The sequence below is a fragment of the Sphaeramia orbicularis genome, chromosome 24 (assembly GCF_902148855.1).
Source record: "Sphaeramia orbicularis chromosome 24, fSphaOr1.1, whole genome shotgun sequence".
Lineage (NCBI taxonomy): Eukaryota > Metazoa > Chordata > Actinopteri > Kurtiformes > Apogonidae > Sphaeramia > Sphaeramia orbicularis.
Genome location: NC_043979.1, coordinates 47,395,710 through 47,409,450, shown reverse-complemented (window position 1 = coordinate 47,409,450; position 13,741 = coordinate 47,395,710). Strand labels below are relative to the sequence as shown.

At 35.6% G+C, this 13,741-nt stretch overlaps 1 protein-coding gene across 1 annotated transcript in view; it reads left to right on the top strand.

The window, feature by feature from the left end:
* LOC115414888 (collagen alpha-1(XII) chain-like) overlaps positions 1-13,741 on the top strand; it is a 131,951-nt gene that overhangs the window by 29,005 nt on the left and 89,205 nt on the right. Inside the window, 3 exon segments of the mRNA XM_030128249.1 lie at positions 2,702-3,304; positions 10,652-10,930; positions 11,983-12,258. Of these exon segments, the coding sequence (XP_029984109.1) occupies positions 2,702-3,304; positions 10,652-10,930; positions 11,983-12,258 (1,158 nt within the window).

Sequence of the window (13,741 nt, the reverse complement as noted above, 5' to 3'; positions counted from 1 at the left end):
AAATAGAACAAAAAAAAAACCCTAAATTGAACACAAATGAAGAAAAGAGCATCACAATGAGCAAAATCTACACACAAAAAAGAAAGTAGATGGTTAGATGTGGTAGAAAAATAGCATTTACAGTCAGAGCATGAAAAATAATTTAGAAATTTAGAGGAAGAATATTTAAAATCGTAATCATGGATTAAAAAAATAACTAAATTGGTGTTAAGAGACATTAAGTCCAAACCATCTCTGAGGCATTTTGTAAACAAAGATAAGAATTTAAACCACACTAATGAATGCAATAATATTTATCCCAATATAAAACTGTATTCTGACATTAGTCATTGTTGTTTTGTTAGAAAAGAAACACCTGAATTCAACGTGTCCACATACTTTTGTCCAGATAGTAAATGTTTCAGGTGTTTCAGAGTTTAAGGTACGAACATGATGTGACCTAAAATGTACTCACAAATGTTAAATCCTGATTAATTGCGCTGCGAAAAAAAAAACAAACATCCAAAGCATGGTGTGTGTTGGTGTAAACTTATTGAATACATGTTGTTATTAATCCCAGTATGAGCCTGATTAAACCCCGAGTGGATCAACCATCAGCACCATCAGCACCACATTAAGGCCTTTTATCCAGTTTTCACACGTCACTTTTATTTTCCATACTCATTTCCTGCCAATGAACTCTTTCACATCAGCAACTGTTCAAAAACTCTTCAGATTTGGACCAAGGTCAACTTTTTCTTTCCAACCTTTGGCCTGCGATAAAAACACGTTTAACCGATTGGGACGCAGCTTTTTGGATCATTACACAAACCATTCGACGTGATGGTTTTCTTCTTCCAAACTGTAGATAAAAGGGGAAAAAAAAAAAACTGGAATAAATGACCATGTGTGTGCAGATGAACAGTCTGATTGTGTTGGTTGTTCCAGTTTGTTTTCTGATTTCAATTTAAGTTTTCATAGTTTTATTTTTATGTTTTATTATTGTTATTGCTGTATTTAAATCAGATACAAAGAATGCGTCACATGTGATTTAGAAAAGAGACTCCATAGTCTAAAGCAAAGCCAGCAGTTGTTTTGCATTTTGCATTGTTCATTTTTATTTTTATGAGTTTTTTTTGTGAGTTTGAAAACTGTTTTTCCCAGTTTTATTTCTGTTGAAGTTATTTTTGCTAGATGTAATCTTTGCTTCTGTTAATTGTAATAATCATGGTTTGACGGCAGTAGGTTTACAGCTCAGTTTGGGATTATAAACTTTTGGTTTCACACCACTGTAGTTGAATGGATCCAAAATGTTTTGTTTTTACTATTTTATTTACAGTCTTCACCATTATGAAGTGCTGACTTGTTTTTTTTTGTAGATTTTAAAGCTTTGCATAATCTTGTTGTTTCTTCACCATTTAAATATTTTCAATTCCATATTATTTGTGTTGATTATTTGTGCAATCAAACCCAAGTCCAGACCTTACAACAGTTTTAGTTCAGGTTCCACATGCAGACCAGTATAATCTGAAGTATAATAAGCTTTAAATAATGACTACTACAATTCTTCTTGGTTTAATGTGAAAAAATAACATTATACTTTGAAAATATTTCCATTTTCAAACTAGTCTTTAAGAATAAAATGCAAATAACCTGAACAAATATGAACAATCTGAAGTATCTTAAGAAAAATAAGTGTGATTTTACCAATATTCTGCCTGTTATTAAATGTTTTGTGTATTTGTAGATCCACTGATCTGTAAATTTTGTTAATAATAAGCTGAGATGTAATATTGTTAAAATTGTATACTTCCAAACCCCAAAATTTTAACAATATTCAGCCTGTTACCACATGTTTGTGTTGCATTGTGTGTAGTACTCATGTATAAATGATAAGCTGAGGCATAATATTGTTAAAATTGCACTGGTTTTCTTATGGAATTTCACTTTTTCAAGTTATTCACAACTTTTTTGTGTGAGAATAGTTTGTAAATTTAAATATTTTCATAATTTAATGTTTTTTATTGCACTAAAACAAAGAGAAACATTTGAAGTTGCCAAATTTACCCCAAACACCACCACCGTATCTCCTTGGTGTTTTGTTGATAACTAGGACAGATTTGGTTGGATTTCTTCTCCTTGATAACCAACATAGTGGACCCCTAGTGGAAGAACCATATGGATTTCAGCTTCTCTAAGTATTATAAGTCATCCACATGGGGGCGCTTTAGTTGAAAATCAGTTTTTTGGACATAACTCAAGCAATAAGAGGCTGATTGAGATCAAACTTGGTTCATATTGATGGTCTTCCAAATGTCCATGTTCTACCATTCAGAGTTCATATGGGGAAAAATTGGTTCTCTAACCATTATTCTGCTACTATCAGGTCCATGCAGCTCAAACTGAGTTGATATCGGTTGTCTAACAATTATCATGGATAGATTTATATATAGCAGAGGATTGGGGGATGTTGGGGATGTACCCTTGCGGTCAGCCCCTGACAGCATAATCCTTGTTATTTATAAGTTACTGTGTTATTATTTTACTGGTCTGATCCACTTGAGATCATATTGGGCTAAAATGTGGAACCTGAGCTCAAATGAGTGTAAAACCTCTGTCTAAATAGGACCTGATTCCAACAAATGAGTGATTTAAAGAATGAGAAGTAGATCGACTTGGAGGTTTTCTTCTGGTAAATTCCACGTTTGTTTGTCCCGTCCAGAGTGTTCTCTCGGCATGGATGTCCAGGCTGACGTGGTCCTCCTGGTTGATGGATCTTACAGTATTGGTTTGGCCAACTTCGCTAAAGTCCGAGCTTTCTTGGAGGTGCTCGTCAACACCTTTGCCATCGGCCCGGACAAGGTCCAGATCAGCTTGGTCCAGTACAGCAGGGACCCTCACCCCGAGTTCCACCTGAACACTCACCATGACCTCAACGCCGTGGTCAAGGCCGTGAGGACGTTCCCGTACCGCGGTGGTTCTACTAACACCGGTAGGGCCATGACGTACGTGAGGGAAAAGATCTTCCAGGTCAACAAAGGAGCTCGTGCCAATGTTCCCCGCGTTACCATCCTCATCACTGATGGAAAGTCGTCCGACGCTTTCCAAGATCCGGCAACCAAGCTGAGGAACGCCGACGTGGAGATCTTTGCCGTGGGCGTAAAGGACGCCGTTCGGTCTGAGCTGGAGGCCATCGCCAACAAGCCTGCAGAGACTCATGTGTACACTGTTGAGGACTTCGACGCCTTCCAGAGGATTTCCAAAGAACTCACACAGTCCATCTGCCTGAGGATCGAGCAAGAACTGCGCAACATCTTCCAGAGACGTAAGTGAAGTAACATTAATACTTTACGCAGATGACAACATACTATTTGTGATAAATCTACTGATTGTATGTAAGGTTGAGTGGAGTTTACATTAAAGTCTAATCCTCCTTCCCTTCATCTAGATTCACAGGTTGTCAGAAAAAGAAAATTATTCGTAGTATTAGCTCATATTTTTCATAATTAAAGATTTATTTAACCTTTGAGGGAGTACTGGAGACTTACTTTCTCAGTTTCACATTGATTTGACTTGGATAAATGCACTGGGGGCCATTTCTAAGTAGAATTTTAGGTTAGATTTTGATGTTGGAGTTTTATCTTATCAGTAGCATTAGCTTGGTAATTTACACCTCTTGCTCCACCCTCCTGTCCAAATATGGTGACTTCCAGCTTCAGTAATTCAAAATGGTGACGATCCAAATGCAAACTCGATTGAACTTTTTTCTGTCAAAGTTATTTCATGAGGAAAATGTCCGAACGTGAGGTGTTGTTTTGCTAGAGGTTTGTAGATGTTCTTGAACCCCATTTGGACAGAAGGACATGGAGATGTGTGAGATAAAACTCTTTTCAACATAGTCTTAGTGGTTCTTCAATACAAAAATAGGCTTAATGTCACATTTTCTGTCCATTCCATCAACTGAAACATATTTGACTTTTATGATTTTGCACATTCTTGTTTCTATGGCTAAAGCCCAATAGATTCACTTCAAAGTACAGGATGTCACTAGCAGCCACAGTTTGCATAATGGAACAAGTATTTAACCTTCAGAACCTTAACCTTTTGCCTACTTTCCAAGTTTCACACTGATCTGACTTGGATAAATACATTGGGGGTCATTTGTAACTTTAATAGTATGATTTTAAGTCTAATAGAAGGTTTTGATGTTGGAGTTGAATTTCACACTGTTGGTATGTTAGCGGTAGTGTTAGCTTGGTCATTTACACCCCTCGCTCCTGTATGAATATGGTCACTTCCAGCTTCGATAATTCAAGATAGTGACAACCCAAATGCAAACTCGATTTAACTTTTTTCCGTTGGTAAGTCCATGTTATTTCATGAGGAAAATGTCTGAATATGAGACGTTGTTTTGCTGGACATGCTAACATAGTTCTTAGTGGTTCTTCAATACAGTAATAGGCTTAATGTCATATTTTCTGTCCATCCCCTCAACTGAAACAAAGATTTCATTTCTGTGATTTCGTACATTCTTCTTTTTATGGCTGAAACCCAATTGATGAACTTAAAAGTACAGGACGTCACTCTGTAAGAAAAAGACAATTATTTGTAGTAGCAGCCACACTTTGCATAATTTAACCGGTATTTAACCTGAGAATAAAATCTGGTTTGACTTACTTTCTAAGTTTCACTTTGATCTGACTTGGATAAATACATTGGAGGGCATTTGTATGTTTAATAGTAAGATTTTAAGTCTAATAGAAGGTTTTGATGTTAGAGTTGTGTTTTACCCTATCAATATGTTAGCGATAGCATTAGCTTGGTCATTTACACCCCTCTCTCCATGCTCCTGTCCGAATATGGTCACTTCCAGCTTCAATAATTCAAACTCTCAAACACTGAAAACATTCGCCAAGACACCAGTGGGTGATGTCACTGTGCTTTTGTCCAAATTATTTCAATTGATTCATCTCTCACACTTGAAAGACTTTGAACATCTCTGCAGCATCTTGGAATTGTGTCTAGTTTTAACTGGAGTTTCCTTTAACATAATTGGAACACGGTGGACTTTGGTTCTTCCTTTTTTGTTGTTTTTTTTTTTTTTCTTTTCCGAGGGGGTAATAAAAAGTGATTGAACTGTATTTGTTTGCATCTCTCCCCATGAGCTTTGATAGCTTTTCATCGCTCAAATAATTTAGACGTCTCATTTAAGCAGACGTTGTATAACTGCCATTTAACTATTATGAACTGGAAGGCTTGCAGAGATCAAAACAACATTTCAGCAATTAATTACTGCAGCAGTCAGATGTAACTCTACCAGCCTTCATGGTGGAGGAGAGTCCTGAACAGTACCACTTGTCCATATGCACGCAATTACTTCCATGTCACGTTTCCAAGCGTGTCTTTTTCAGCCGAGCCCCCCCCCTTCCTCCTTCGCCTCAATGTGCTAAACACATGTCCACCTTTTGATCTTTCAAGGGCAGGGAGAGTTCCTGCCTGTGGAAATATTAGAACTGGGTCAAATAGTGGTTGCAGAGGTTTTCTTTGCATTTGTTTAAAGCCCATCGAAGCACCGGATGACTCAGTATTACCGAGTCTGTACAATCCAGACTGTCAGGTGTGGTGTTTGTCATGAAGCTGTAAACAAACTTTGAAATGCCTTCGTTGTCCTGAAACCATTAACAAGACCGTGAGGTAGTCAAGATTAAACAAACTAGACGAGTTACTTACAAATTCAGTTTTACTTGTTTAACCCTTTAACCCCTCAGACGTTATTTCTGCTGTGAATTTGCATCTGTTTCAGTGTCATAAAAGCTGCTGTGAGTATGTGCTTATGTTCCTTTTCTTCAGTGGTTTTGTTTTACTGTGTGTTTTAGGGTCAAAACAGGGTGGAATAACAGAAAAAGACCAAGACAGGAATTGAAGTTTGACAGGTTTGGACTAAATAAGGCTGTAGAATGTACATCAATAAGAGATTTAGGATGTTGAACATCAACTGTGAACTGGAACACACTGAACAACAGCAAGGATTTGAATTTAGGCCCAGTAGTTTTAGTGTTGTGCTCTTTTTTTTCATAAATCAGTCCATCTGCTTTTTGACACCTGGTTGCAGTTACATGGTCAAAAAAAAAGAACAAAATAAGTAACAAAATGAACAAAAACAGCCAAAATGATCAATAAAATGAACAAAAATGCATAATAAACCAACAAAATAAGTAATATGAACAAAATAAGCCACAAATGGATTTAAATTGAAGAAAAAAATGATAAAATAAATACAAAATGTAGAAAAATAAACAAAATATGCAACTAATTGAACAAAAACTAATAAAATAATGACAAAATAACATGAAAAAATATGCAAAAAATGAACTAAAATGCAGTAAAAAAGGAATAAAATAATCAACATGTATTTGAACTTGGGCCCAGTAGTTTTAGTGTTGCGCTCTTTTTTTCATAAGTTAGTCCATCTGCTTTTTGACACCTGGTTGAACTCTAAAAGGCAGTTACACGGTGTAAAAAAAAAAAAAAAGAATAAAGTAAGCAGCAAAATGAGCAACAACAGCCAAAGTGATCTATAAAATGCACAAAAGAATAATAAACCGACAAAATAATAAGTAATATGGACAAAATAAAGTACTTGAATTTTAGTTAAAGTGCTTGACATTAGAACTCTGTAATGTGATTTATTTATTTTTTAAATATTAACTCTCTCAGGTTAGATGTCAAATCAAAGCTACTTACAGAGAAAAATAAAAACTTTATGTCAAAAAAGAAAAGTCCCAGGTGTTCTCGGGTCAACTCCAGGTGCAGTTTTATCTTAATCTTTGTCTCAGTGCGAGTGTCTGAAGAACGCCAAGTGGCTTCCCTTTTTTTTGGATAAAACTTTGTGTTCTCCTTTAATTTCTAAACTTTTTGCTATTATGAAACATAATTTTAGATGTTTATAGCATAATAAAGTATACATCATTGTGATAAAATGTGATAAAAATAATCCTGAGTGCATGTATTCCTGTAGAAAAATTTGAAAATGACCCGTAAAAATGCTTGAAAAGTACTTGAATTTGACTTTGAAAAATGTGTCCGAACTTTGAAAAACAAAAAACGATGTTAAAAAAAAAAAGCTCAAATTGTCTATTTTGCCCCCCATTCCACAGGTGGTGGGGGGGTGAACTGAGCATGCTCAGATGTCTATGGAAAGAACAACGTGTATTCTGTCACCACATTTTTGAAAATTTTCCTATTGAGCAAACGGTTGAATTTTGATGAATATTTAAAATAAATCATACATTCAGAACGCTCAGCACAGACACATCAGGGGTTAAAGGGTTAAAGACAAGTTTGATTGACTCCGTGTGTCTGTGTGTTAGGATGACTCACTCAGCTTTGATTGCTGATTATATAATTCTTATATAATAACAAATTCATGGCAGAAAAGACAAGTGTCGGAGCTTAAATGAGATTCACAGTGGAGGAATGGAGTGTTTTCTGCAGCTTTGTTCTCCTACACATTTGTCTGACAGCTTTATTTATTTATTTGCACTTTTTCTTCCATTCTTGTTCAGTGAAAAATGTCCAAATGTGTTCATGGAGAATGAAGCGTTTCCTTTATGGGTTGAGGTTTAACTTCTCGTCTTTCTTTTGGGATTCGCTGGAAAACGCATCATCTTAAAGCTGGAAACAGGCCTGTTCTTCTGAGCTCAAGAACAGTAGAGATTTTGGAGATACAAGGATGATCTTAAAGAATATGATGCATGTTGTAGATCAGTGGTTCGCAAATGTTTTAGTTCAAGACCCAAAAGAGAAATGTGACGTCTCTTTGGGACTAAACCTTCAAATATTCATTATGCGTTGACATGTTGTCTCTAATTTTTTTCTGAAAATATATCAACATATAGTAGCATTTTATGTCTCCTATAAATGTAGCCTAAAAGATAAGATATGTAAGAAGGATTGAAGTTATTTTGTTCAAGTTCATTTAATGTTTGGATAGCCATGAATTACATCAGCAAAACAAACAAAATAACTAAGAAAATGAACAAAATAATAACAAAATAATGAGCAAAACAATGAACAAAATAATCAAGAAAACAAACAAAATACTGAACAAAATGAATAAAATTATTGAACAAAACAATGAACAAAATGATCAAAAAATGAACAAAATGAACAAAATAATTGAGAAAATGAACAAAATAATCAAGAAAATGAACAAAACAATGAACGACATGTAAAAAATAATCAAGAAAATGAACAAAATAATCGAGCAAATGAACAAAATAATGAAAAAAATTAACAAAAGAATCAAGAAAATGAACAAAATAATTAACAAAATGTACAAAATAATCTAGAAAGTGAACAAAATAATCTACGAAATGAACAAAATGATGAACGACATGTACAAAATAATGAAAAAAACGAACAAAATAATCAAGAAAATTAACAAAATAATGAACAGAATGAACAAAATAATTATGAAAATGAATAAAATAATTAAGAAAATGAACAAAATAATGAACAAAGTAGCCAAAAAAATTAGCAAAATCATCAATAAAATGGAAAAAAAGTCATAAAATAGGTATCCAAGTAAAAAAATGCAGTTGCTGATCAAACTACCAGTAGTTTATAAAAAGCATAGCATTACATTGCATTTAACTAAAAATACCTCCTTGGTTTTACTCATATTTTTGTTTTTTTTGTGCTTTTACTTCCACCACAGCGTGTGTTTCATAGCAGCTACCCCGCCCCCACCATGTTGTCTTTATTTTCTTAATGTCATGTAGGTCAGACCTTTCACCTCGTGGCTTCCTTTCTTTCTTTCTGTCGGTCCCTGTTATTTCATGTTGTAAATGAGGTCTTGTTTTACTGGGGGTTTGTAGATTCCAGTTCTTAAACCCCATGTGGACTGGATTAATAATACAGAGGGACATGGGATTAGAGGTTATCTGGTTTTATCTGGTGCTCGGTAACAGAGTTTGACATAAAGGTGTTTTCTTAATGATCAATAATAGGCTTGTTGTCCACGTGTCAGTTCATCTGTCCTTTATATTAAGTGAAATATGTTTAACCTTCTGTGGTTTCGTACGTTCTTCTTCGTTTGTATAAAACCCAATAGATCAGGGCTGTCAAACTCATTTTAGTTCAGGTTCCACATGGTTTACTTTTGATAGGTGTATTATTGCTATGAAATGGACAGTTTATTTTAGATCTGTATAACGTTTTTGTGTTTCATGCAGATTTGGTCAGAATTTATTACCCCGGCCCCGAAGTGGAGGCAAGGGGTATTGTTTTTGGTTCAGTTTGTTTGTTTCTTTGTATGTTAACACTTCAGCAGCAAAATTATTGGTTGAATTCATATCAAATTGGGTTTATATATTACCAGTGACCCAGAATAGATCTCATTACATTTTGAGAAAAGTAGGTCAAAGTTAAATGTTTTTTTATAAATTTTTCATATCTCCCCCCCCCCCCCCCCATTTACTTAGAATGAGCAAAAATTCCTATGCTGTAGCAGCAAAACTATTGGTTGAATTCATATCAAATTGGGTTTATACATTGCCAGTGACCCAGAATAGATCTCATTACAATTTTGGGAAAAATAGGTTAAAATTTGAATTTTTATGAATTTTTAAAATCTTTTTTCCCCCCATTTACTTATAATGGGCGAAATTTTAAATGTCTGTAGCAGCAAAACTATGGGTTGAATTCATACCAAATTAGGTTTATAGATTGTTAGTGATGCAGAATAGACCTTATTACATTTTGGTAAAAATAGGTTAAACTTTAAATTTTCATGAATTTTTAAAATTTTTTTTTCCCCATTTACTTATAACGAGCAAAATTTCACATGTACGTAGCAGCAAAACAATTGGTTGAATTCATACCAAATTGGGTTTATAGATTGCCATTGACTCAGAATAGATCTCAGTACATTTTGGGAAAAAGTAGGTTAAAGTTCAAATTTTGTATGAATTTTTAAAATATTTTTTCTCCCCATTTACTTATACTGGGTAAAATTTCACATGTCTGTAGCAGCAAAACTATCGGTTGAATTCATACCAAATTGGGTTTATAGATTGCCATTGACCCAGAATAGATGTGATAAGTAGGTCAAAGTTCAAATTTTTTATGAATTTTTAAATCTTTTTTTTTCTCCCATTTCCTTATAATGGGTGAAATTTTACGTCTATAAAACATAAGTTTTGTTATAAATTTACTTCAAACTTGGCACATATATAGAAGCAATTGAAATGATGACATCAGCGAACATAGACATGATGATATCAGCTGGATCGATGCCAAAATAAGATACAATACATGCGAGGGGCGGGGCTTGTTGTGCCTGGAACCACTTGTTTTGATATGTATAAGATTTAAGTTACAGGAATTTATGTTCGCTAAAACAGATAGGGTGAAGGTGTGGAAGTACATAAGTTGAACTTCATCCCACTACTTTTCGAATCTGTTTTTCTTTACTTTTTTTATATTGTTTTCCCTGTTGTATTGGTTTTACATGTTGATATTAAAAACAAACAAACAAACATACAGCCCAGTCTAGCAGTCCAGAGTAGAAGTCACTAAAATAATGTTGTTGCTGTCGTGTCCTCTCTGTCCATGTATAAAGTGTTCTGTATAAATGCACAGACCCTGACGTGTTGTCTTCTGTCTCCAGAACTGGTCCAGCCCCGGGACCTGACCTTCTCTGAGATCGGATCCAGGAGCTTCCGGACCTCGTGGCAGATTGACGCCCCCAACGTGGAGTCGTATTTGGTCAAATTCAAGCCGGCGGACGATGCCGACAGCCATTACGTGTCCATGTCGGTGCCCGGCGACACCCGCACGGCCCTCCTCCCTCACCTCACCCCGCTCACCCGCTACGAGGTCAAAGTTCACGCTCACTATGAAAAAGGGGAGAGTTTACCTGTGACCGGCTACGAGACCACTATAGAAGGTAAAGGTTGACTTATGCTCTTTTTTGTTGTTGTTGTTGTTGTTGTTTGTGTTTTTGTCCATTTTGTTGTTTTTTTATGGTTTCCATTTGTGTCTTTACTGGAGTTTAATAAATCCTGGCATTCTGGGGTCACTTGATATGTACAGTTTTGGTCAAAAGTTATGGGAATAACACAAGCAAACTTTATATTTTTGATTTAAAATGTATTTTTCATCTCTTTCTTGGTGCATTTAAGAACAATTAGAAGCATTACATTGGTTTAAAGTCAATTAATTAGTCACATTAATTAATGACCCAAATATTCACCATAGAACAAAACCATCTACTGATCTAAACTGTTTAATACCTGTTACTCCATTAATCTTATCAATACATGTCAATAATTGGTGTAAAATACAGTTATTCATCTTTTCATGGTCATCACATATGATCCATTTGGATGCTCAGAGGCTCCGTAGTTACCATGGAAACACCGTCATCTTCTAAAACATTGATTCACCAGTAAAACCCATGGAGTTGGCTCAGTGACAGTGGATGGACACACTGGGGTTATGTTCAGTTACTGAAGAAGTCACTTTTTCTTCAGTTTTCTCTGTTTCTGATGTAATAATCCTCAATTTTAATCTGAGCTTTATTGAACATCTACATGATCAGTGAATTAAATGTAGGAAAATATCTGATTTTCACTGGCAAAGTGCAAAATACAGAGGATAATTTTAGAATAAGTAGTAATAAACTGCTGAAGAAAGGTTCAGTAGACAGAAGAATGCATTTGGGAACTGACATAAAAGAAGCACTGAGGGTTTATTGGTTAAAGCAAAGAATCCATTTGTGTCATTCCCAAAACTTTTGTGCATGACTAAGTCACAAGAAAAAATACACATTTGTCCATGAAAAATTGGAAATAAAATAATTAAAATAATTTGTCCACTGTTACGACAATATCTGGTTTGGATGTAGGAGATTTTTCCCAGAATTCCAAGAACCTTCTATCTGATATTTATTTCATTTGTGAATGCAGTTTAAAGCTTTAACTTGTCCATTTGTTCCAGAACTCGGCGCCGTTCGTAACCTGAGAGTATCTGAAGAGACGACCAACAGTTTCCGGGTGTCATGGCAACCAGCTCCCGGAGCCGTCACTCGCTACAGATTGTCCTACGAACCGGTCGGTGACGAGGCCTCGAGGATGGAGACCACCACCGTCGGCCCGGAGACGACCATCGTCCTGCAACAGCTTCGGCCTCAGACCACCTACCGCGTCACCGTCACCCCTGAGTACCAGTCCAACGTCGGCCTGCCGCTGCAGACAGAAGGAACCACCAAAGACGGTGAGTACCGAGTCTAATCCACATGAAAACCTAGAGCACATGAGTGGATCTGTGGAAACAGTGGATGGGATGGAGACCGTTGAACTCTATAAAATCTTTTCTCTCAAACTTCTGCAGGTGCTTTTTGGTCAATCTAAAGCTCTCTCAAATCTTTACCTCCACTTTTAGAAATTGTCCAAATTGACGGTGTTTTCAGACGTATTTAGCTTCAGATCAGGGGAGTCAAACTCATGTCAATTCAGCCCAGTTTGATCTCAGACCAGTAAAATCATTAGCCTGTCCATCCATCCGGGTTTCTCAGTGTATTCAAAACTGAAAAAAAACAGTCTGGAATTGGGTCAGTCGCTGTGAAATATGCACAATCTATTCTATACCGAACCAATCACAAGTCTGGGGGGCGGGTGTTTTGCAATGTGTCATACACACCAACTTCTTTTTGTTGCGAGTCAAAGTCAGTTCCAAGTCCGCAAATCTCTTTCCAACTGTTGTCCATTGTTTACTTGTTTCAAAAATAAGGACTGAATTACAGATTACACCCTGTATTCGTAAGTTTCTGTGACAAAAGCGTCATGTCTGTCTTTGTGATTGGTTTACCTGTTAGGCGCCTGTTAGTCCCGCCTTCATATTTGGATTCCACCCCCACGATTCCAGATGGATTTCTCTCTGAGAAAGACGGATGGCTGGACAGGCTATAAAATCATAACATAATAACCACTGAATAATGACAACTCCATCTTTTTCTCTTTATTTTAGTCCAATAAAAACATTCAGTTATGAAAATATTTACATTTATAAACTATTCTTTCACAAAAAAGATGTGAATAATGTGAAAAATTAAAGCTTCTTAAGAAAAGTAAGTACAATTTTAACAATATTATGCCTCAACTTATCATTTATACATGTGCATTACACACAATGTTACACAAACATTTGGTTATCAGGCATAATATTGTTAAAATTTTGGAGTTTGGAACTAAAATAAGAATAATTTCTATGATATTACATCTTAGTTTATTTTTGACAAAAAAGAAAACATGTAGTAACAGACAGAATGTTGTTAAAATTGCTCTTAATTTTCTTTAGACTTTCCATGTTGTTCATATTTGTTCAGGTTATTTGCATTTTATTGCTGAAGGATGGTTTGTAAATGTAAATATTTTCATAGTTTAATGTTATTTTTTCACTTTGAACAGGAAGTATATTTGTATTTGTCATTATTTATAGGTTATTGTGTTATTATTTTACTTGAGACCATCTTGTTCTGTATGTGGAACCCAAACTAAAATGAGTTTGATCCTTGATTGTCAGTATCTTCAGTGTATTAATTTGTCCCGTGGGCCGGATCGGACCCCTTGGCGGGGCCAGTTTTACCCCATGGACCGCATGTTTGACACCACTGCATTGGATGGTTTGTTAAAACTAGGTGTAAATCTCTGTCTTATTCTGTCTTCACTCATTCCAGTCTTTCTGCTGCTTTTTGGAG